Raw genomic sequence first — 26,879 nt, 5'->3', positions numbered from 1 at the left:
TGAGGTGAATTATCCACTGTTGCTTTTACAGCTACAAAGCTGGAGCACTAAATGATATTCAAAGTCACATTACACGCTTTTAACATTAAATAAAGCACATAAACAGCACCTGAGATCATCATCGCCACACTTTGTGTTTGTTGTTCTAGCGCGACGTCACAGAAAAATAGAAACTGTTTCTAAAATAGAATCGTTGCGTGTCGCCGTCGCGGCTGGATAGGACAAACACTCTGATTAACATGGAAAATAAACTTTTATCGCGTGGCGTCACGTGTAGTTAGGACACGGTGTGAATGTCACGCACCTTTCTGAGAGGTCTGAGCGTGTGCAGTGAGCTTCCCTGCTCCGGCTTCTCTCCCGTTCCCTGAGCTTCCCCCTCCAGCGTGTTCTTGTTAGCGTGTGGCGTCCCCTCACTGGTGCTCAGCAGAGAGTAATGTGGGAGTTGTGGGTGACTGGGAGCGGATGGCGTCTCCTGGCAGTGTGTGCAGCCGGGGAACGGATGAGCCTGACAGCAGGGGCAAAGCGGCTCGGGACCGGAGCCCATGAACGGAGGGATGGAGGATCTGCGGTGCCGTGAATCCGCATCAACCGCGGTGGAAATGAGATCCGGACTGGATCCGGAAAGCCTCCGCTGGAGATGATCGGTCTGTGGGCTTCGGAGAGCAGCGGCTGGGCCGAAGTAGCGCAGGTTATTGGCACACGTTGCCACTGCGATCGCACGGTTCTGGACCGGGATGAGCGGACCCTCGGGCGGAGGATGATGATGATGATGATGAAGGTAACTTTGCTCTTGTAGGGGTTGCTGTTCTTCTGAAGGGACTGAGTTGTTGGGCTTCAGCGAACCTAGGAAATCATTGTGGCTGCCTTTGCTGTTTGCTCTCCGGTGCCGGGGTTTACTGCGGTACCGGGTCTTCCCAGGCGGGGTGGACACTTTTGGGCTTCCTGACAGTGGTGACGGAGCGGGAAGAGGCTCGACGCTGGGAATGCCATCGGAGCGCAGGAGATCCGGTCTGCAGGAGATCACACGCACGAGGTTAATGAGATTATGGAGAATTCATGACTGATACTATTTCATTTGGACTTTAACTACAAATAATCCAACCATGTTTGCATATTCACGGAAAAGTATCACAATTAAAAAAAGAAAATAATCAAATGAGATCTTTTATTTGTATGATTTTTTTGTCACGCTTGTTTCAGTAAAACGTTATATCGCTTAAACCAGGGATTTCTGACAGTCAAACCACTTCGTGTTTTATATTAATTGCTTTAATTTTGAAATAATTTTTATTATTATTCATTTTAATTAAACACATTTGCATGTTTACGGTTCTCTAATGTTGGGTAATGTTCACATGACACTAAATTATAAATTTTTTATTTTGACTTTATTACATTTTTTATTATGCATTTTTTTAAACAATGATTAAATATTTTTGTATTAATTATGAGCTTTTCATTTTAAGATTATTATTTTATAAAAACAGTTATAAAAACATTATTTTAATGATTGTTTTTTATCAATTTATTTTTTATAAATTATTCACTTTTCATAAACATGTTTCATTTATATATTATTTATTTTTTAAATATATTATTACTGATATTATTATTTTTAATAAATAATTCATGTATTTTAATAACTTTATTTCATTTTAAATGAATTATTTTTTTATTATTTATTATTATTATTATTTTTGAAATAATTCTTTTTATTATCTATATATTATATTATATTATTTAATTGTTTTATTTACTTTATTAAATTCATTTGTAATTGATTATTTGCTTTTCATCAACTCACGAACCCCCTGCAGTTCCTTCATGAACCCCCAGGGGTCGTGAACCCCACTTTATGGAATCGTTAGCTAATCTGATATTAAGCACATAAGGCGGTGTGTGTTCAGGGATCGGTCACCTCTTGGGCGGCTGTGTCCCAGGCTTATGGTTCATGCTACTCTTTTTCTTGATGAGCTTCTCGACAGCGTTGGGTCGCACCATGGGCCGGACCAGGTGGCGTTTGTACGTGCCGGGGTGCTGCTTCTCCACCGCCTGCTCCCTCCTGCAGAACACATGGGAAACGTTCAGATCTCAACACCAAACGTTCAGGTTTGTGGTAGAGGATTTCTCTGAATGATCATTGTGTGCTCGTTCAGTGGAAATGTGGGTCATGGAAATTCTGGCATGAACTGCACGAGCCGGGTCGAGGTTTAAGCAGATTAGATTTAATTACAGTTTCAGCGTTCAGGCACATACGGGGTTAGAGTTCAGAATCATTACAGCCTTTCATCAGTAATTTCATACCAATAAACAGAGACACCCGAGAGAGAGAGAGAGAGAGAGAGAGAGAGAGAGAGAGAGAACACACAAACCTACCATATACTATCACACGACTGCAGTGTACAGAATGCTTGCTTACAGTGCAAAGTACGCACAGTTTCTGTATGCATGCAATATTCAGTTGACCTACTGTATTTGTTTAAAAAGAACAGATCACACAGAGTGCAGTATTGTATCCCACAATGCAAAGTGCACAGCCTGACCTTCCGTTTCCAGTGTGATGAATGAACTAAAAGTAATATCAGCAGTGATGTTTAACATCTCTTACTGGATGCTTTTTTTATTAGACTAGCAGAAGTAATTCTAGCAATTACTAGATAAAAAAAAACACAAATTGAATAACCAGATTAATGTATAAGATTATGGCAACTAGTTTCTTGATCCTTGTTTCATGAACATTTTAAGATGTTTAAACTTCAGTCCTAAAAAAAAAAAAATTAGAGCTTGATTCATTACTGCGAATTAGTTCAAAGAATCAGTTCAAATGGATTCAATTCAAAATGATTCAATTCAGAGATTCATTTAAATCATAATTCTTCATGCATTAATGTTTTTTTTGTCAATTGGTGTTTATAATAATAATAATTAATAATGATAATTCATTTCTCTGCACTCAAAGCGCTTTACATAGAAGGGGGGATCTCCTCAACCAACACAATGTGCAGCATCCACCTGGATGATGCGACGGCAGCCATATTGAGCCAGAAGGCCCACCACACACCAGCTTACTGGTGGAGAGGAGACAGTGATGAAGCCAATCAGTATATGAGGATGATTAGGAGGCCATGATGCCAAGGGGCAAATTAGGCCAGGATGCTGGGGTTACACCCCTACTCTTTCGAAAGACATCCTGGGATTTTTAATGACCACAGAGAGTCAGGACCTCGGTTTAACACCTCATCCGAAGGACGGTGCTCTTTGACAGTATAGTGTCCCCATCACTACACTGGGGCATTAGGACCCACACAGACCACAGGGTGAGCGCCCCCTGCTGGCCTCACTAACACCTCTTCCAACAGCAACCTGGTTTTCTCAGGAGGTCTCCCATCCAGGTACTGACCAGGCTCAGCCCTGCTTAGCTTCAGTGAGCAACCAGTCTTGGGCTACAGGGTGATATGGCTGCTGACCTTGTTATGACTGTGTATTGTTAAATTAGTGCATAAAAATGAATAAATACGATAGTTCCTTGTGTTCACTTAGCAAAAACATGCCTTGATGATTTGAAGCAGATTTGTACTGTGAGCCTCTGACCGAACAAGAGAAGTTTGAGGACTCACTTGAGCAGCTCTTTCTCTCGCACCTCCAGCTGAAGCATGATAGCGCTGAGCTCCATGTACAGATTATTGGCCCGCTCCAGTTTCCTCTCATAATGCTCTCGGATGTCCAGAGCATGTCTGAAAGACACAGAGACGACAGTGAGGATGGAGAGACACACACACACACACAGTGACAGCACGAGGTGTTGGTGTTCTCTCTCACCGCAGCTCGTCTCTTCTGCGTCGGATGAGCTCCTCGTCGAGGCGATGGATGCAGGTTCCTTCACTCTTGATCTTCTCGAAATGCTTCTTCACCTCTTCTCTCCAATTCGCCTGTCACAGACAGAGTTATTTTGTTAACTAAAACATTAAAAATCTTTTTCAGTCATTGAAATTAAGCTAAAATATAAATATTAGATGACAAACTTAAAAAATAAAAATAAAAAAAAATAATGAAATGCGAAATTCTGTTTTGGCAACTAACTGAAGTCGGAAGTAAAAACACTAAAACTGAAATAGAAATAAATTAAAGCTACATAAAATTATTTAAAAAGCACATAATATTAAACTAAAATGAATTGAAAACAGAAAATATAGATTCAAAACAACAATAAATACTATAACAGTATTTAAATTAAAGCTGCAAGCAGCCTTTATCTGGGTTCCAGCAGTTAAGGCCTTTAAGCACAAAAGCATCAAAAGTTATTAAGTTTTATTTAGCAAGCATGTAACCACTGACATAATAGATGGAAAAGACAATTTACAGCCAATACAGGCAATGTACCATAGGAAATATATGGTTTTAAAGCTTTTTGCCAGTTATAGCGCCAGCTATGGGCCTATTGTACTTTTGGTTGCTGTAGCGCCACCTATGGGCCAATCGGGGTCATACTCTGATAAGTTGTCCCCAAGTTGAGGCCTACCATCTGGCCAGGTTTCAAGTCTCTAGGCCTTACGGTTTGGCCTGCACGATGCGTTTTACTGTTATAGCCACCCAAATGCAAAAGTTCAACTTTTTTTCTATAATTATTGATCTAGATCAGTGGTTCCCAAACCTGTCCTGGAGGACCACCAACACTGCACGTTTTCTTTTTCTCCCTAGTCAAACACACCTGATTCAACTCATCAGCTCATTATCACATGGGTTAATGAGTTGAATCAGGTGTGTTTGACTAGGGAGAAAAAGAAAACGTGCAGTGTTGGTGGTCCTCCAGGACAGGTTTGGGAACCACTGATCTAGAGAGTCCAGAGAATTGTCCTAGACTGGTCTGGTTCCGATCGGGCGAAAAACCAGGGACTAGTTCGCAAAAGTAGGTTTTGGACAAAATGCGAGACAGCAGAACATTTTTCCTGCCTAAATCTAAATTGGAGATAGCCATTTTGTCTGCCTTGAGCCAGGGATCACAGTGGTGTAAGACACTTGACACTTACTCTTACTAGGACAAACGGTCTAAGGGTTATGAGCGAATTTGTACTTTTGGTTGCTGTAGCGCCACCTATGGGCCAATCGGGGTCATACTCTGATAGGTTGTCCCCAAGTTGAGGCCTACCATCTGGCCAGGTGTCAAGTCTCTAGGCCTTGCGGTTTGGCCTGCACGATGCGTTTTACGAATCCTTACAATTACAATAGGGTTTAACCCCTAATAATACTAAAATAACATTGGTCACAGACACACACATACACATTTACTCTATGGAAGGGAATCATAAAAATAAGTTCTTTAATGGTTTTAATAATTTTTGTACTTTTAGTAGAAGAATCAAACCAGAAACTCCTGAGTCTGAGACATTTTTGACTGATTCATTACAAAGAACTGACTCAAAAGAGTCATCCGTTCATGAATCACACAGCCATTTTCACGCTGCATGTTTGTCGTTGCAACCAATTAGCAAATTTAGTTCTGAATCATAGAACAATTAGGGACTTAAGAAACAGTTGGATAAGTGCTTCATGTTTGTTTTGCCCTTCTCCATTACTGAAGACTGGAGTGATCCCTCTGGATGACACAGTGACTCTGTATGTAGACATCAAGACTTCCTCACCTGAGATTTGAAGTATGTCTCCTGTGGCGTCCCGAGCAGATCAGCGGAGGCGATGTCTAGATGGAGAAGGATCTGCCTGAAGGACGGACGGTTTCTGGGTTTGCCTTGCCTGCAGGAACACCAACAACAACAACATCTCAAACAACCAATGAAACCATGTTTTGCAGAACACTCGCAAATACATGGTTCTGATTGGTCAATCACAGCAAATCCAGAACAATCTATCAAACACCCAGACTGATTTGCCTTAAAATCTTTAAAACTACTTCACACTTTTTTTTAAATGAAATCTAGTTTTATAATTGATTTTCTACACAGCTTCTCTAGTTTCACTTGTATCTTTCTTCTTACATAGTATATAAACAATTGATTTCACTCAACAAAATATTTCTTGTACTTTATGTCTTGCATATTTGTAGCTTAATTTGGTCACACTTTATTTCACAGTGTCCTTGTTACATACTGTATGTTACATGTACTTATCATAGTAATAACAGTAAATTATGCATAATTACATGCAACTAACCCACAACCAAACCCTAATCCTACCCTAACCCTATAATAAGTACATGTAATTAATTATTATTACTCAGTACTTAAATATATGATTACACTGTAACAATGATGCAATTATACATTAAAGTACTGAGTAATAATAATTAACTACATGTACTTACTATAGGGTTAGGGTAGGATTAGGGTTTGGTTGTGGGTTAGTTGCATGTAATTATGCATAATTTACTGTTATTACTATGATAAGTACATGTAACATATGTAACAAGGACACTGTAAAATAAAGAGTGACCAAATAAAGTGTAACCCTAAACAATAGCATAAAGTTTCCCATTATAAATGCAGCAGCCGCACAGATGAAGGGATCTATTTTCTGCAGATGATGTGGAGTCTCACCAGGTCTGTTTCATAAGGATCTTGAATCCGTCGGGACACGTGGACGGCACAGGCAGATGGAGGCTGTTACTCCCCACACCCCAGATGATGGCGGAGGAGTCCACGTCTTTATAGGGGATCTCACCGGTCAGCAGCTCCCATAACACCACACCAAACGACCTGCCAACACACAGGTACAGCATACTCTACTGCTCCAAAGTCTGGGGTCGGGAAGAACTTGTAATGTTTTTGAAAGAAGTCTCTTCTGCTCACCAAGGCTGCATTTATTTGATCAATTTTACAGTAAAGGTGTGAAATATTATTATAATTTCAAATAACTGTTTTCTATGCGAATATATAGTAACATGTAATTTATTCCTGTGATCAAAGCTGAATTTTCAGCATCATTACTCCAGTCTTCAGTGTCACATGATCCTTCAGAAATCATTCTAATATGATCAGGAAACATTTATTGTAATCAATGTTGAAAACAGTTGAACTGCTTCATATTTTTATGGAAACCTTGATATTTTTTAAATTCTGAATATAAAAAAATAACAGCATTTATTTTAAATAGAATCTTTTGTAACATTATAAATGTCTTTACTGTCCCTTTTGATCAATTGAATGCATCCTTGCTGAATAAAAGTATTAATTTCTTTAAAAAAAATAAAAAAAAGAATGTACTAGACTAGAGCACGATTCTGGATAAATTAAAAATCATATTTTTTGTGATTTTTTTAATAAAAATCATATGTTTCAAATAGAGATCACTATATTCCCACGAGTCTGAACAGACTAAGTAATTTACAAGAGGAACTGACAAAATGTTAATTGCTGCAGTCTATTTTAAAATATTTAATTCACTTGAAAGAATAATTTTTAAAAAAATCGGTTGAATGAATGATTCAATGACTCACTCATAAAGATCTCACTTGTTTTATTACTGGATGAATCAGTGTTTTTGAACGAATCTCTTGAATGAATGATTCAATGACAAATACATTTTTTAAACAGTCACCTGTCGCCACCTACTGGTGTAACAATGTAATTGATACAATCATTATTTGAGGCGCCAAGTTACTTTCAAAAGGTGATTTACTATATTTTGATCAATACCGTAGTCATCAGTGTTTATATCCGTATTATAAACTTTTATTCCAGTACTTCTGTGATAATCTAAATGGTTGTAACACAGAAATAACAACAGGCCTACTGTGATGTTCATATCTATACATGATACCTGCTCTCTCCGGATCAGCGGCAGCACGAGCACAGATCTGAATGTTTCGGTGTGATTTTCGAAGGTTTAATAGACACAGACGAATCGCTGTCATTTAGGAACAAGATTGCGCGATCTTTTAGCAATTAATCGTGCAGCTCTACAGTGTATATAGCATACAGTATATGCAGCATACAAGACCCTTAAATCACACTCAAACGTGTGTGAACGTCACTGCATTAGTTAACACTCACCAGATGTCTACTTTCTCCGACACCGGTTCATTCCGGATCACTTCGGGGGCCATCCAGGCTACCGTACCCGCAAAGGACATCTTCGTGCTCTTGTCACTGAGCTCTTTAGATGTTCCAAAGTCTGAGATCTTCACGCCGTCATTTTGAGTGACTAGCACACTGCAAAAGAAAACACACACTTCAGAGATCAGGTGGAACATGTTGCACACATACACATTAAATCTATGGATGGGAATCATTACAAATTCAACAGTTCTGGTTATAATTTCAACAATTCATATTTCTTAATGTGTTTATTAACAACTCTTTGAATACTTTAGAAAAATCAAACCAGTAACTAACGAGTCTGAGACTGATTTGAGAGTCAGTTCATTATAAAGAAAGAGTCTGAACTGAGGCTGATGAGTCTTGCTTTGGTAATAAAGTTTTTAAAAACAAAAAAGTGTTTTACGCATTTAAATGTGGAATGATTGACATTGTGATAATATCAACGAATGGGACAAAAACTCGGCATTAAGTCTTGGAGTGTAAATGCAAACTATGTGTGATTTGTTTCTTTATACTAACTTTTCACTTGACCTTTTCAAAGTAATGTTACTTAACTTAAAAATACAACCAAGGCTGAATTTATTTGTTCAAAAATAAAGTAAAAGCGGCAATATTGTGCAATATTATTAGAATTTGAAATAATCTTTCTATTTGAATATATTTTATTTCTGAGGGATCATGTGACACTGAAGACTGGAGAAATGATGCTGAAAAGTCAACTTTACATAACAGGAATCAATTCCATTTTAAAATATTACATAGAAACCAGTTATTTTAAATTATAATAATATTTCACTGTTGTTATTGTATTTTCCATCCAATAAATTGCAGCCTTCTTTCAAAAATATTTAAAAAACATAATTATTCCAAACTTTTGAATGATAGTGCATCCTTATTATTATCAGCATTAATGATGAACTAATTTAATTTATGTCAAATTTTTATTTTCAAAGAGTTAAATAAAATAGGTAAATAGTTAAATAAATTCAACTGTTTTTGTTACGGTACAAAACTGGTATGGAGAACTGTGAAACTGTCCAAATACTGAAGCGTTGGTATTGACAACACTCTGATCAATGGTCCTTTATTGAGCCGAGGCTGTAGTAGAAGCTCACTTTGGTGACTTGAGGTCTCTGTGGATGATCTTGTGGAGGTGCAGGTAGTTCATGCCACTGGCGATCCCTGAAGCCCAGTCCACCAGCAGTCGCGGAGAGATCTTACGACCGGCCCTGAGAACCTCGTACAGCTGCCCTTGAGCACAATACTCCATGATGATGCAGTAACACGGGGCCTGCGTGCACACACCCCTGAGAGACAACACGACAGCAAGCTTTAGTGTCAAACACACGGAGACGTTCAGGGGAGGGATGCACCAAAATATTCTTCAGAACCAAGTTAAGAATTGTTTTTAGATTAACTCCAAGAAGTTCCTAAAGGCACGTTCACACCAAGAACAAGAAGTATAAAGATAACGATAAGTATATTAGATATTGATCTGTCTAAGAACATGGTGCAGTTTTGTTGTGTTCTGATGCTTTAATGCTCAAGCTCTTTAACCCTTTAGAACCGGCTGTGTCATCGCCGACACATACCAACGAGCTGTATTCACTTTACCGTAACTCTTCAACCGTTTGCACTATCAAAACCATTCAAATTGCCCCTGACAGTAGACAACATGCGCTTTTCGGCAATATACGGCTTATTACGGTAATTTCATGCTTTCCGTCTGCAAATGACAGCAGCTTTTTGGCAGCGCAGGAAGGAAGGATTTGAACAGAGTAAAAAATAATAATAAAAGAAACGAACAAATACATGGCGAAAGAAGTGTTAGGCAGCAGAAGAGGGGATTGGGATGATTTTTAATGAAACTTGGGAAGCGGATGGCCGTTACTCTTTCACGTATCAAGCACGTGGTGTGTGCATTTGTATGAAAAAGTGTCCTAAACGAAAACTGTGCAATCCAATGTCACAAAAAAGACTTGTATATATGTATTATAGTTAATTTTTCAACTTTAAAGTGTTAGTTTCTTTCATTCATGATTTTTTCTGTTTTTTTTCTAAATAAAAATCTGTAAATTTATTCTCGGTTTTTTTTTTTTTTTTTGTCTATTTAAATTCTATTTACAAACTCGCCACACACAATAATGGTCAATAACTGTAATTTGTTGAAAGCTAATCTTTTTCTGAAAAAGATGACACCTTGCACATTAAGATAGCACATTGTTTTAGAAGTGTACACTCAAAAAAATCTAAATATGTGAAAAACACCTATTTTAGCTTCAGGTTCTAAAGGGTTAATGCAGGATGGATTTTGATTGGCTGTCAATGTTTTTAATCGATCATCAGCTAAAAAAAAAAAAAAAAAATTTCTGAAAGTGATTCCAATGACATAGTTTCTCTGTGCCATTATCGTTAAACTTTGGCTATGTTTAGAATGATTTTTAGAACTACATCTTTATCATGATTATTGTTAGTTATTGTCCTTGGTGTGAACGGGCCTTAAGTGCATTTCTTAAGAAGATATTTGAGAACTTCTTAAGAATTTTTTAAGAAGAAAAAGACAGGCTCTGGCATTTGCCAAGGACTCGATCAACAAAAAACAAAAAAAAAGTAAAACACATCAAAGGCCGTGTTTAATCTGTCTGCAGATTAACGTCATAATCATAACAAGCGTGCAGAGTCAGACCAGCTTGACGGGAGTTCAGCACTTCGGTGTCGTGTTTTTAATGTGCCATGCCTTTTAAATAGTTCTGTGATTTGTTTTTGTTGTTTACATCATCACTCATTGGTGTGCCTCCAGAGAACTCGTGCACATCATATTATATGTAGTTAGTGTTAATTACAACACTTAATTTGAAACAACTCAAATTCATAAAACATCTTTACCTTTGTGGATTAAAAGTGACAGTTCACACAATTTTTTTTTAAATCTGTCATAACTTATTCACCCTCGAGTTGTTGTTGCAAACCTTTATGAATTTCTTTCTTCTGCTGAACACAAAAGAAGATATTCTGAAGAATGTTGGTTAACCCCATTGACTCTCGTAGTATTTTTTTTCCATACCATCTATGGAAGTCAGTGGCGTCCATCAACTGTTTGGTTCAATATTCTACAGATATTCAGCAGAAGAAATAAATTCATACAGGTTTGGGACAACTTGGGGGTGAGTAAATGATGACCATTTTCATTTTTGGGTGAACTATCCCTTTTAGAGGTTATCCTAACTTTAAGAAGTTAATTCCGATTATTTTTTTAAGGATATTCGTTTCAAGAATTTGATCATAAAAAAAAATAAAAAAAAATAAGTAAATATAACTTTTTTCTTAAGTAACAAAAAAAGAAGATTTTTTTTGTGAATCCTGCTCCTGAATTCAAAACTAAGTATCTGGTCGTCCTGCACGCAGTGTAAAGTGGGCATTGACATCGTGACCTACTTGAAGCTGATGACGTTGGGGTGCTTCAGTTTTCGGAGGTGTTTGATATCCGTCTCCTTCTGCTCGCGGACTTTCTTGATGGCGACCTCTTCGGAGTGAAACTTCCCGAGGAACACGGCGCCCTGAGCTCCACTTCCCAGCCACTGCAGCTCAGAGATCTCCTCAAACGGCACCTCCCACATGTCTACTGACCAATCAGAAAGCACCGGGGACACGGCATACAAATCAAAACCACAGCAAAGACCATCAAAACATCAACTGTAGAACTCGTTTATTTTCTTGAACAATATCAAATATACATTAAAAAGACAGAAAATACAATTCGTATCCAGTTAAAATTAAATTGATACATCTCTTGGTGGACATAACATCACAAGATTTTTTTCCAACAAGAGGTGCATCAATTCAAATCTAATCAAATCAAAAAGATCTTGTATCGTCAATGCAATACAATTTTTTTTACATTTTAAAAGATACATTCATTAATCTGGTGCACTTTGAGTCGCCCGAATCCGCTGTTTAAAATAAATAATCCACCCGCCAACCGCCCAAACCTATGATATTCTTTGATTTAGATATCTGCATCTGATCATCACATTACAATTATTCTAATTCTCAGTGTTAAGCATGATAATATGGTAACATATCACATTGAAGTAGGCACACTACTAACACTAACACACTAATTAACATCTATTTAAAATAAAAGTTCTTCTTTTGGCAAAATTACATTTCCTTAATAGCCTAAACAGAGGCTTTACTCCCTTCAAACTTAAATTTGTCAATGTTTCATTGCATCACTGTTGGAACTCAATTAAAATCAAATCAAATCAAAAAAGATCTTGTATTGTCAATGCAAGAGTCCAGCACTCTGTAAAGTCTCCTCCAGCACATCCCAAAGATTTTCAATTAATTAAGGTCTGGACTCAGAGGAGGCAATTCATGTGTGAAAATGATTCTTCATGCTCCTCACAACCATTCTTTCACAATCTGAGCCTGATGAATCTTGACATTATCATCCTGGAATATGTCCATAATGTGTCTTCTTACATGGTTATTAAAGAAATGAAAAGCTACAAACTCCATCAATCAGGGTTAGAAGAACTTTTGCCAAACATATACCATTCTAGAAACATAATAATAATGATCCAATCATAGAATCTTAAGAATATGCCTACTTTTTTTGTCCAGGCAGTGTCTAATAATAACAATACTAATACTACTAATAAAAATATATAAAAATATAATATATAATTATTATTATAAAAAAAAAAAAAAGATTTGTAGGGCAAGATTTTATCTACCAGCCCGCCTGGGCCTATAAATAAAATCCCTGAACGTACTGGTCACTAACCTTGCTGCTGAAGTTTGTACTCGGTCGAGTAAGTCTTCCCGATGATATTCCACACGGGTCTCAAACATCCAAACAGCCCCTCCAAGAACCCTCCGTTCCCCGGCCCGGCTCTGTGAAAGTGCAGTTTGATGTCGTCATGCGGGTGGTGGTGCGTGTCGTTCCCGCCGTGCTCCACCGGACACCCGCTCTCCTCGTTCTTCTCCTCTCCGCCGCTCCCACATCCTCCCTGACCGCAGGATCCCGGAGTCTCGGCCTCCTCGTGCTCCTGCAGCTGGAGAACGCTGTTTTCGAAGTGTCCCTGTTCCCGCGTGGAGTCCTCGCTGAGAGCGGTGCACGGAGGACTGATCCCGCCCGGCTCCTCGTCTCTGCACGGGATTGGGAGCTGCTGAAGAGGAACGGGAAGAGTTGTGGGAGGAGCGAGGTCTGAGATGATCTGTGGAGGAGAAGGTGGAGGAGGCAGAAGAGCCTGAGGAGAAATGTTGCTGCTGGTTTTCTTGATCGAGTCTCCGACGACCGTGAGCTTGAGCTCTTCCTTCAGCTTGCCCACTAGCAGACTGGGACACGATGTCCAGGACAGCACCTCCGGGGAGCTTCCCATGGTGCCGTGCGTGTGCATGGGCAGACGCCCTCCTCACCCGACGGGAAATGAGCGACGAGGCGTTACGGATGACTTCTGTTTGGGTTTATGACACACCTGCAGGAGGAACACGGAGAGAGAAGCCAGTCAGGACATGGAGCATGAAATAAGACACTGAAAACAAACATTGAGACACGAGTGAACAGGACATTTCAAAAGTTTTACAATTTCAGGACATTTCTGCATTTAAAAACAGCGTGATGGATTGACAGTTTTTAAAACTAGAGCATGGAATAAGACACTGAAAACCCCACACACACCACCAGACATGAGCGCACTGGACATTTCAAAAGTCTTTTTTTTTTGTGTGTAATATTATAAATGTCTTCACTGTCATTTTCGATCAATTTAATGCATCCTAGCTGAATAAAAGTATTCTTTTTTTTTTCTATCCACTTTATCTCTGACGACCTTACTGTGTTCTGAGTTATGGGAGACACTTCCGGTTTGGGGAACTTCCATTCAAAAAGGCTGAAACTAATCATTTCAAATCATACGGTTGCCCTACAAATAAAGCTGATCGTCAGTCTGACTGGATGAGCTGTCAGTTTCCCTTCATGATTTATTTTCAGACATCATGAGAATAACGTTTACTTGGTATTTTAACGTGACATGTTATAACAAGAATATCTATGGAAGAGCTCTTTTCAGTCGTGATTATTTTCTTTTTTACCTTTGCAATCCGCTGTAAAAGTATGAAAAAGGACAACATGTACTGCACATTTGTGGTCTGTTCTCCCGATTTAATTTACGATATATTCCATTAATAATTCACTGAAATGCACAAAGAATCTCTGGTTATTCTCCTCAAATCCTCACGTCTGTTTCCAGGTTTGTTTTCACAGGAAAATGCAATTTATAATCTGTCAAAATGACGCAAATCACTTTGAAATATCATCACGTAATGCTGAAGTTAATGAACATTTTTGATTAAGGCAATCTCTGTATTATTGCATAATATATATATTACTACAGTGATATTTAACCCGTCCGTTATTGCCGTGGAAAGACTCGCGCTTTTGGGGTTATTTGGGCTGTTGAAAGATGCTTTTACACTTTTAAATGTCCTTTTAATGTTCGATGGTTGAAGGGTGAGTAGATTAATGTCATCTCATTGTGACACTTGCATTTGTCTCACAATTCTTTGTCACAATGCATTCTGGGATAACTTTCTGTGAAGCGTGCATGTGATGCTGCATTAGGATTTAGCGAAAAGAAACTCCAGATAGGCTTCTCACTTGGTTTCGGAAACACATATTCCTGTGTGTGTGTGTGTGTGTGTGATCATGAATTTGTGAAATATAAACACACGTTTTAAACAGCAACTACAGCTCTGGCTGCTAAATAAAGACTGAAACAGTTGATCATTTTAATTTCCACTCTCGTTCCGCACACAGCGGGAGAGGGATTGGAGGCATTTGCATTAATGATGATTATCTCTTTAAAGAGAGAGAGAGAGATTCCGGGAAGCCGTGGTTGTGATCCGGCCTCTGTTGATCGACTGTGTTAGTGCGGCTCTGAGATTAAAGCAGAACGAGTATTAGAAGCTCGGGGAGAGAAACATCTGGCACATATCGCTCGCAGCCCACCATCACTCTCACACACACACACACACACGATAATCTGCTGCTATATAGTTACACAAGACCAACTCTCCCAAAACAGGAAGAATTTTGGTTGCATTAGTGTCTGAAACAAAGGTCAGCAAGCTTTATGGCCCCGTTTACACTGGTGTTAGATGCGTTTTGGTCGATCGGATCACAAACGGACGACGCTAAATACAGGTGTAAACGGGTCTAAAATGTTTCGACAAAAGAGACGGATTAAAACACCAGATGTAAACGGGAATGAGTCTCCCTCATCTACTTACACACTCGTATACACACACACTCTTGTACATCTATCTTTATGAGGACATTCATTGACACAATGCGATCTCTAGCCGCTTACCCTAACCTTACCCATCACAACTAAGTGACTAACCCGACCCCTGACCCTAAACCTCATTATAACCTTATCCCTAAAACCAAGTCTTGACCCTCAAACAGGCCTTTAAAGGCTCTCAGAAACTGAGGACCGGCCAAAATGTCCTCACTTTACTCTCTTTGTCCTCACTCCAATGGTCTAACACTCTAACTGGTCCTCACAAAGATAGTTGTACAAGTACACACACACACACACACCGCTTAGAACACTGGTGTGTGTTGTTCTTCTCGTGTTCAAACCAAGTTTCTAGCCAAATGAAAGTCTGTTTGTCCTCTTGACACAATCACAGCCAATCAGAAGACGCGTCATGTTTAATGTAGTGTGACTATAGTGTGACTTTGTTGTACCATGTAAAGAAAAACTTTCTATATTGCAACTCCTGCTCAAAACTTCCAGACTGATAAAAGGTTGCGATCAAACAAGAGGGTTTTTCTGAGGATTATGGGTAACACACACACACACACACTGATCCACCTCAGACAGCTGCTGTATTCTCAGCCACTATTGATCATTATAGCCAAACAAACTGACACGTTACTCTTAGTTACCAAAGCAAAACTCAAACAAAAGACAGACACATGACCTGGGAAAAGAACAGCTCTGTTTATCCAATCACTTCCTTATAAACCCAAAGCACACTCACATAAATATATACGTGACCCTGAACCACAAAACCAGTCTCGAGTCGCACGGGTATATTTGTGGCAATAGCCAACAATACATTGTATGGGTCAAAATTATCGATTTTTCTTTTATGCCAAAAATCATTAGGATATTAAGTAAAGATCATGTTCCATGAAGATAATTAGTAAATTTCCTACTGTAAATATATAAAACATTTATTTTTGTGAGTGAATGCAGCACAATGGTGAACATAAATGAACAACTTTAAAGGAGATTTTCTCAATGTTTCGATGGTTTTGCACCCTCAGATTCCAGATTTTCAATAGTTGTATCTCGGCCAAATATTATCCTATCCTGACAAACCATACATCAATGGAAAGCTTATTTATTCAGCTTTTAGTTGGTGTATAAATCTCAAAAAAAAAAAAAAAAAATGTACCCATGTGACTGGTTTTGTGGTCCAGGGTCACATATATAGTATATTCTGCACTCATGGATGAAACGCGCAGAGAAACCGGTCATGAAACCCCAAAAGAACAGCGAGAGTCAGAGTCCATCAGAGCAGAGGGTCAGAGGAGAGGAACGGCAACCGGACGCTGCAATCGGATCAGGACCCGTGCCGCGCTTTTACAATTCTGATTAGAATGAAAGCTCTGGATCAGATAAAGCAGATTAATGAGAAACAGGAGAAACACTTTCACCTTAAAGCAGCTCACACAATTACTATCAGCACATCCCAACCCTACAGCAGGTCTAGATGTTCACAGTAACACTGTTTAGCCAGAATATCAATCTTGAGGATGACAAGATAAATGGCTGATATTAAAAATCCACAATACTTGGTAAAATTGTTTATAAAATAAAAATAGTTTGTAAGTGAATTTAAGCATCATTCCACTATAGTGTACAGTATGTAAGATTAATACATATAAATAAATAAATAAATAAACACAATAAATGACTAGAAAAAAAATACAACAACAACAACAACACAACAAATAAACAAAAATAAATGGAAAATAACAGATGAATAAACAAATACAAAAAATAAATAATAATAATATTATTATTATTAATATAATATAATTAATACTACAACAAACAAATAACAAAAACAAACAAAGAAATTAAATCAAAAACAAATAAATATGATAATTAAATAATAGCAAAATTAAAAACAAACACAAATAAAAACAAAAAGATGATTAATACTAATGCAATAAATAAATGACAAAAACTAAGAAATTAAATCAAAAACAAATAAATATGATAATTAATAAATAATAGCAAAATTAAAAACAAACAAACAAACAAATAAAAACAAAAAGATGATTAATACTAATGCAATAAATAAATGACAAAAACTAAGAAATTAAATCAAAAACAAATAAATATGATAATTAAATAGCAAAATTAAAAACAAACAAACAAATAAAAACAAAAAGATGATTAAAACTAATGCAATAAATAAATGACAAAACAAACTGAGAAATTAAATCAAAAACAAATAAATATGATAATTAATAAATAATAGCAAAATTAAAAACAAACAAACAAATAAAAACAAAATGATAATTAATACTAATGCAATAAATAAATAAACAACAAAAACAAACAAATCAAATCAATAAAAGTAAAACAGATCTTTATTCTAATTAATAATACAATTAATGAATAAATAAAACCTTAAACTACAAATAAATAAATAAAATGGCTGATAGCATGCACTCTACTATATCTGCTGGGTATTTGGTGTATTTATGAGCGTAAGATGATCCGCTGCAGCAGAAGAGCATCAATAATGCATCACGTGTGCCGAGAGTGCAGCAGGAAACCAGAGAGCGTTTGCTCAGGTAACCCTCAAACCTGTGAGCGTGTGTGTGTGTGTGTCTGTGTGTGTGTGTGTGTGTGTGTGTGTAATTCCACTCCGGCTCAGAGTTACAGTCTGGAGGGGAAAGAAACAACAGTTCTGCCAAAATGCATGGACACGTGGAGAGACACGCTGGTCATGACAACAGTTTAGTTCTGCTTCTATATCTCCGGTGCGGTCCGGCCCGGTCAGCATCAGTCTGGGAGTGTGCTGGGAGTTATTCATGGCTTTGGGTGGACGTGCTGATATAAATAATATCTGGGTCTTATCAATGCAGTTCCTGTCCTACTAGATAACTAACCCAGCTGCTGTTATTAATGAGCTTGATATTCACACAAATAACAGTATAAAGTATGTTTCTTTCTGGACTTCCGAGTATTAGACGAGCAACACACTGAGATTTCTGACAGGACAAAGGGAGAGACGTACAGGAAGACAGAGAACGAGAGAGATTTAACAAGACCTTTAATCCACTAATCCGTCGACTGTCTCGACACACACGGGCCCGTTCTGCACATCGGCCGTCATCACTGCTGAACCGGGAACCGGTTTGTTCCAGAAATACGGATTCATCACACACTCACATTTTTGTCCAATCACATGCTCTCTATAATGAGTATGCTCCTCCCCCCAATTACTCTGATTAGCTGTAGCAGACCTTGACAACTAAAGCATACATTTATTTTATATATTAAAAATGTCCCACTTCATCTTCCTGCTTCAGTTGGAAGTCATCACAGACCAGAAAACTGTGTGTCTTTAAATAAACATTCTTAATAGTTCTTATAATTACAGTTCTGTTTAGTTTTAAAAAAAAATTAACAAACAAAACTGTTACGGCCCTTTATCTAATTTGGCTCGTTAAAACACATGTAAGACAAGGACCGTACATATCAAGAATCACAGACGATTGGGTGAGGTTTCAAAGTGTACATCGTTTCTTTTAATGAAACATGAGAGAGCGCACCAGCAATAAACAATAAATCAAACTAATAGCACAGGTAGGGTAGCAAAAGGAAAACAGAAAGCCTGACTATCTAACTCTGTAAGCAAGATCTTATCTGCTCCCGAAGAAAACAACAAACAGAGTGAGTCTTCCGGACCACTGCTTTCCTACGCTGTATCAACTAAATAATAAAAGTGATCAAAGAAAATACCCACTACCTGGCTTGAAAATAACCAAAATAAAAACTCAGTCCATGATCTGGAACAGCCGAGGCGAAGACCGTGGACTGCTCGCCATGTGGCAAGAAACCCCAGCTGTTACTGATCAGAAGGGTAGAGGCAGCTAGAGCAGCGAGCGTCGCGAGAGCCGAGAGAACCGAGAGAGCCGAGAGAGAGACCAGCCTCAATTCCGGACCGGCTTAAATACGGGGTTTCCCATGACGTCATTCATGACTGCACCTGCGATCTCAGATAGAACAATTAACATTCAGCAATTTAAAGCACCACCACATAACACCCTCACCCTTAAATAATTAATTGTAGGGTAAAAATATATATCTTACCTCAGAGCCTGCAATTAATTTAGATGCGAGATAAAGCATCCGCAACCACGTTATCCTTACCCCGAATGTGACGAATGTCAAGCTCAAAAGGCTGTAGGAATAAACTCCAACGCATCAAACGTTGATTGTTATTTTTCATCCGATCAATAAAAATCAAGGGATTGTGATCCGTATAAACAGTCAATGGGTACGAAACAGAACCAACATAAACGTCAAAATGTTGAATAGCAAGAACAAGGGCGAGCGCCTCCTTCTCAATAGTCGAGTAACGTCGTTGAGGTTTATTAAATTTACGTGAAAAATAGCAAACAGGATGTTCGACGCCAGTGTGATCTGATTGAAGGAGAACAGCTCCAGCACCGGTGTTACTTGCATCAACAGCAAGAGAAAACGGAGTGGTAAAATCAGGAGCAGACAAAACGGGAGAATTAACTAAAAGGGCTTTAACTCTCTCGAAACTCGATTGACAAATCTCAGACCATTTAAATGGAACCTTAGGACTAAGAAGGTCGGTTAAGGGCGAAGCAACTACAGAAAAATTCTTACAAAAATTTCTGTAGTACCCAACCATACCCAAAAACCGACGAAGCTCACGACGTGTATTGGGCACGGGAAAATGAGTGATGGACTCTACCTTAGACTCAACGGGTCGAACCTGACCGCTACCAACAATCTTTCCCAGATAAGTGACCGTAGCTCGGCCGAATTCGCACTTCGCTAAATTAACCGTAAGGTTAGCTTGAGACAAACGACTGAAAAGCGTATCGAGTTGCTCCACATGTTCTGGCCAAGACGCGCTGTAAAGGACCAAGTCATCCAAATATGCTTCAACGTTATGCATGCCTTCGATGACGCGATTGACCAGTCTCTGAAAGGTTGCCGGGGCGTTTCGTAAACCGAAAGCCATTACGGTATAATGGAGAAAATGATCTGGTGTTACGAACGCACTGATTTCCTTCGCACGATCTGACAACGGCACCTGCCAGTATCCTTTAAGCAGATCGATCTTCGTAACAAACACAGCATTTCCTACGTGATCCACGCAATCTTCCATGCGAGGCAATGGATAACTATCTGGTTTGGTCACAGCATTAACGCGTCTAAAATCAGTACAAAAACGAAATGTACTGTCCGGTTTTTTTACGAGCAAACAGGGTGAGCTCCAAGGACTAAAACTTTGCTCTGCGATGTCATTCTCAAGCATGAAGGTCACCTCATTTTGCAACAACATTCTCTTTTCAGGACTTACCCGATATGCGTGCTGTTTAATAGGCAACGAGTCACCAATATCGATGTCATGCTCTATTAACGAAGTACGAGATGGAATATCGGAGAACAAATTACTGTACGTCCGAATAATATTAGTCACATCAGCTCGTTCGGCAACGGTCAAATGAGAAAGATGTGAGTCTAAGGTTTGAATGATCTCAGAATTTTTCAATCTTCCCGCAACCAGTTCGGTAGAAGGAAACTCTACATCCTCATCGAAAGAAGAATCATCACCGCTGTCCGATACAGCAGAACACAATGGGTGGATCGAAGATTCAGGACTGGACAGCGCCTTGGTGTCAAGTATATCAGCACTGGACAGCCTCTGTCCTCCGGCCACCGGAAAGTCTGTGGGTGAAACGGTTAACACAGCCGACTTTTTTTCAGACAAATCTGGCGATCTTTCAAAGTACGGCTTGAGCATGTTAATGTGACAGAGACGAGTTTTCTTTCTTCTGTCTGTCGTCGAGATAACATAATCAAGCTCACTCACCTTTTCTTTCACTCGATAGGGACCAAAATAACGAGCCTGCAAGGCAGACCCAGGCACTGGCATCAGCACAAGCACCTTGTCACCAGGAGTAAAGCTACGAAGTTTAGCACGACGATCAAAACGCTGCTTCATTCGTTGCTGTGCAATCTCCAAATTCTCTTTGGCCAATTCGCATGCACGATGCAACTTAAAACGAAAGCTTGAGACATAGTCAAGTATGTTATTTTGAGGTACATCACTAGTCCAATGATCTCTGATCAGCTTCAGTGGGCCACGAACAGTATGCCCGAACACTAACTCGGCCGGACTAAAACCTAACGACTCCTGCACTACTTCTCTCACTGCGAACATGACCATAGGCACTCCTTCGTCCCAATCTTTTTGAAACTCAAGACAAAACGCACGCAGCATTGATTTTAAAGTCTGGTGGAACCTCTCAAGTACTCCCTGACTTTCCGGATGGTAACAACTTGAGGTGCAATGTTGGATATGCAGCTGATCTAAAGCTTGCTTGAACACACGGGACATAAAATTCGTGCCTTGGTCCGACTGAATAGTACGTGGAAGTCCAAACAGTGAAAAGAACTTTATAAGTGATTTTACGATCACTGGTGCAGTGATTTTACGCAGAGGAATGGCCTCTGGAAAACGCGTTGACGTGCACATTATAGTGAGCAGATATTGGTTTCCCGACTTCGTGCGAGGCAAAGGACCGACACAATCGATCATCACACGCTCAAATGGTTCACCGATAGCTGGAACAGGATGCAACGGAGCAGGTGAAACATTCTGGTTCGGTTTTCCCGTCATTTGGCACACATGACAGCTTCTGCAATAACTTGCTACATCAGTTTTCAGGCCAGGCCAGAAAAAATTTCGGAGTATTCGATCGTACGTTTTATTTACTCCTAAGTGACCGGCAAACGGGCTATCATGCGCAAGACTCAAAATTTCAGAGCGGTACGAGGAGGGAACTATTATCTGTTTGACGATTTGCCACTCATCATCAGCAGATGCAGTAGGTGGTCTCCACTTCCTCATCAACACTCCATCTTCTACAAAGTATCCTTGCGATACGTGTTCGAGTTGCTCAGCAGGAACAACAGCTTCAAAGAGGGATGACAACTTCTCATCTTTCCTCTGTTCAACAATAAGCTGCTCGCGAGACAGAGACAATTTAGTAGGCCCCATAATATGTTCATCTAATTTTTTAACGGCACTATCTGAACCGTCAACAAAATTTGAACATCTCACTTCACAAAAATCAGAATTAGAAAAGAATGTATCACTCAAATCAAAATTACACTCACTTTCTGATTCACTAAGGCTTTTACCTTTTAGTCTCTGAGTCATAGCGCGAGTAATAGCACATGAGGGAAAAACCTCAGGATATTCCTGAGCTAAGGCATCAGCAACAGTAAGACACAGAAAAGGATCATCAGTTACCTCAGGGCTAGCAAAAACTTTTCCTCCCGCTAAGTCATTCCCTAAGATAAACGTGACATCTCGAACGGGAAGACATGGTCGCACTCCAACAACAACGCGGCCAGACACAAGGGAAGATTCAATTTCGATCTCGTGCAAAGGTACCTTAACGAAGCCCATCTCAAATCCTTGTACTAAGACACTTGAACCAACAGAGCTCTCATCAGACAACGGCAATATTCCTTCCAGAATAAAACTCTGAGCAGCGCCTGTATCACGAAGTATCTTGACTGGTTTGCGCGAAGCACTACCTGACAAAGATACAAATCCGTCCATCAAAAACGGCACATATCCCTCATTTTCACACATGTCAGCTTCCGAAGCCAACAACTCAAGTCCTTTCACTTGTGGCATGGACGTCATCAATAAACCTACCGGTTTAGGAACACGGTTTTTCTTTTTGAGCACACTGCACTCAGAAATAATGTGTCCGCGTTTCTTACAATAGAAACAAACGGGTGAGAACACAGACTTATCAGAACTTAGCGCCGCTTTATCAACAGGCAGGGGGCGTTCAAAATTACGCTGAGAAGACCGAGTGCTGTTAGCTGAAGGAAACTTCGGTGCGACACTAAACACGTTCTTATGTGTGAGCACATATTCGTCAGCCAATGTCGCAGCAACAGAACATTTAGAAGCTTTTTGCTCATTAAGATAGATTACAACGCGTTCTGGTAAGCAGTTTTTAAATTCCTCTAAAATAATCAGTTCACGAAGCTCTTCAAAAGTGGTCACTTTCATGGAAGCACACCAACGATCAAACAGTGATTCTTTCTCCCGAACGAACTCAACGTAAGCCTCATCAGTTTTCCGTAAATTACGAAATTTCTGACGATAAGCCTCGGGGACTAGCTCATACACTCTGAGAACGGATGTCTTCACTTGCTCATAATTAAGAGAGTCTTCGACTGATAAAGAGGAAAAAACTTCCTGGGCTTTACCCAGAAAAACACACTGTAACAACATGGGCCAAAAAGTCTTCGGCCATTTCATATTGACAGCGACGCGTTCAAAAAGAGCAAAAAATTTATCAACTTCTTGTTCTCGAAAAGGAGGAACAATACGAATATTACGACTCACGTCGAAATCAGAAGTGTCAGATAAGCCCCTTTCACGAGCGCTTAACTCAATCTCTTTTAGACGGCACGCTTGCTCCATTTCGAGCTTTTTCAGTTCAAGTTCATGTCTCTCACGATCTCTAGTTCTCTCTCTCTCACGCTCCCACCCTTCTCTCTCTCTCAACAAAACTATCTCGTGCTCTTTAGCTTGCAACTGCAATTTTTTAACCTGCATCGCAAGATCTTCGGAACTACCTTCAAATTCAACATCAGGATAATCCGTCATCTTTTCCTCATCACCAAAAACGCCTTGTTCATGCAATGAATCAACAAGCAGAATCTGAAGCTCATGTTTAGTTGAAGTCTTACGAAAATTGACCTTAAAATGAGCAGCAATCCTCGTAAGATCTACTCTATTAATTTGAAACAGCTCAGCTTGCGTCGGTTTCGCAATGAAGTTCGCTAATTCAAACATGATTAAAAATAACGTCTGGTTATTATAAGGAAAAAATTTAACGAGCACTACACGAGAAAATATACACACACACCAATCGACTGTGATTCAACAAAGTTACTGAAGTTACTCAAGTAACAAATACAAAGTGTGAGCAGATCAAAAGATCAAACAAAGCCACACAAAATTCGATCCCGGACGAGCCCCCAAATATGTTACGGCCCTTTATCTAATTTGGCTCGTTAAAACACATGTAAGACAAGGACCGTACATATCAAGAATCACAGACGATTGGGTGAGGTTTCAAAGTGTACATCGTTTCTTTTAATGAAACATGAGAGAGCGCACCAGCAATAAACAATAAATCAAACTAATAGCACAGGTAGGGTAGCAAAAGGAAAACAGAAAGCCTGACTATCTAACTCTGTAAGCAAGATCTTATCTGCTCCCGAAGAAAACAACAAACAGAGTGAGTCTTCCGGACCACTGCTTTCCTACGCTGTATCAACTAAATAATAAAAGTGATCAAAGAAAATACCCACTACCTGGCTTGAAAATAACCAAAATAAAAACTCAGTCCATGATCTGGAACAGCCGAGGCGAAGACCGTGGACTGCTCGCCATGTGGCAAGAAACCCCAGCTGTTACTGATCAGAAGGGTAGAGGCAGCTAGAGCAGCGAGCGTCGCGAGAGCCGAGAGAACCGAGAGAGCCGAGAGAGAGACCAGCCTCAATTCCGGACCGGCTTAAATACGGGGTTTCCCATGACGTCATTCATGACTGCACCTGCGATCTCAGATAGAACAATTAACATTCAGCAATTTAAAGCACCACCACATAACAAAACATAAAATTAACATTTGAAGTTGATGCTGAGAGGTTACTGCATTTTGCTAAAAAGATTACAAGCAATAAGACCTTACAGAGACATTAAATAATTATATATATATATATATATATATATATATATATATATATATATATATATATATATATATATATATATATATATATATATATATATATATATATATATATATATATATATATATATATATATACACATATACACACACACTTTTTACTATTTAATCTCTCTCTCTCTATATATATAGTACACAGTATATAATATAATAAAAATAAATATTTTTGTTTAGTTCTGTATAATTTTATTAATTATAAGAACAATGTTAAAATATTAAATTAAAAACAATAATAATAATAATAATAATAAGTTAAATTCCATGTTATTATTAATGTTAATATTAAATAAAAACCATACTATGTTTACAACTATTAATAATGTGTTAAATTCCATGTAACCAAAAATAATAATTATAAATGTATAAAAATATTATTTAATATTTTTACATAAAATAATAAAAATAATATTATTATTATTATTATTATTAAAAATAGTATATAATAACAGTATATAATAATCCGTTAAATTCCATACATAATGTATTAATATTACATTACAAACATAACAATATGATAATAATAATAATAATAATGTTGAATTCCATTACAAATTTACAATATTCCATGATACAAATTTAATAAAAGAAAAGAAAACTTGTATTCCTTATAATCCCCATCTCTACTGCCGAAAGAAATAATGTTCCTCAGCAGGACGAAAAGAAATTATTGGGTCACACACACACACACACACACACACACACACACACACACACACACACACACGAGAGATGCGCGCTGGGGATGGGACAGCTGGTGGGGCTGGAGGATCAGGTTCCTGTCGATGGTCAACAGACACACACCCAGATCCCCCACATCTGACAAGCAAATAATCCCACTGATACAAGAGGATGCACAATCTGCTCTGTGCCACAGCCTGGACGACACACACGCACACACACACACAGGCTTAGGGCACAAGCACGCTGATATTCCCTTGCACTGCACCACTGTGAACTCTTATGTAAAGATCATATCCATCAACAGGCCTAAAACAACATCCTCCACAAAAAAACAATGTAGTGTGCAGAGATTCATAAACAAAACACACACACACACGACAGGAATTATGAGTTCACAGATGTGTGTGTGAGGCTGAATCTCACAAACCTGTCAAGAAATATGATTCACATTTTTTTATGAAATCATAATTTGGACATTTTAGTTTGACGCTGACGTGTTATCTGGTGCGCCCGAGCTTCGTGTACAGTCTGAGGGAGACGCACACTGTATTCAAGCTATTCTACATTGTTTGTATTTTGGTATTGCTATATTTTTTTAAATGGTGTGTAAGTGTGCACGTCAGCAGCGTCACTGCGGAGTAATAATAATAATCATTTTTGGGTGAACAAACCCTTTAAATGTGAAACTAAAGCTGCCAGTAGGTGGCGGCAAGTCGCTGTCTTAAGTGAGTTGAGGGAGTCATTCATTCAACCGATTTGATCAAACGACTGATTCATTCGGGAAAGAAGCAAGTGGTTGTTCATTGAATCATTAAATTGATTCGTTCAAAACGCGGATTTTATTCAGAAAATCATCGCTGTCTGTTGCACTGAGACTCTGCTGTGGCTTCATTTTGAAATTATCGTCAGCGAAATAAAGGGAAAACAAACAATATTGCTTATAAATGTAACTCACAATGTTAATTTATTGTAAATTTAACTGTTATATAAAA

At 38.7% G+C, this 26,879-nt stretch overlaps 1 protein-coding gene across 4 annotated transcripts in view; it reads right to left on the bottom strand.

Moving 5' to 3' along the window:
• Window positions 1–26,879, bottom strand: part of map3k13 (mitogen-activated protein kinase kinase kinase 13) — a 68,155-nt gene that overhangs the window by 5,877 nt on the left and 35,399 nt on the right. For 2 of the 4 annotated variants that reach the window (XM_084420441.1, XM_084420442.1), the window contains 10 exons: window positions 12,841–13,534; window positions 11,487–11,673; window positions 9,167–9,358; window positions 8,004–8,162; window positions 6,549–6,707; window positions 5,640–5,748; window positions 3,820–3,929; window positions 3,618–3,734; window positions 1,919–2,062; window positions 305–1,010 (listed from right to left, as the gene is read on the bottom strand). In XM_084420441.1, the coding sequence (XP_084276567.1) occupies window positions 305–1,010; window positions 1,919–2,062; window positions 3,618–3,734; window positions 3,820–3,929; window positions 5,640–5,748; window positions 6,549–6,707; window positions 8,004–8,162; window positions 9,167–9,358; window positions 11,487–11,673; window positions 12,841–13,456 (2,499 nt within the window). In that variant the 5' untranslated portion in view covers window positions 13,457–13,534. The remainder of the gene's footprint in view (window positions 1–304; window positions 1,011–1,918; window positions 2,063–3,617; window positions 3,735–3,819; window positions 3,930–5,639; window positions 5,749–6,548; window positions 6,708–8,003; window positions 8,163–9,166; window positions 9,359–11,486; window positions 11,674–12,840; window positions 13,535–26,879) is intronic. The other 2 variants (XM_084420440.1, XM_084420443.1) reach the window with 1 other exon arrangement.

The sequence above is a fragment of the Rutilus rutilus genome (assembly GCF_951802725.1).
Source record: "Rutilus rutilus genome assembly, chromosome: 10".
Taxonomy (NCBI): Eukaryota; Metazoa; Chordata; class Actinopteri; order Cypriniformes; family Leuciscidae; genus Rutilus; species Rutilus rutilus.
Note: the sequence above shows the minus strand (reverse complement) of the source record. Positions and strands in the feature narration are given on the sequence as shown.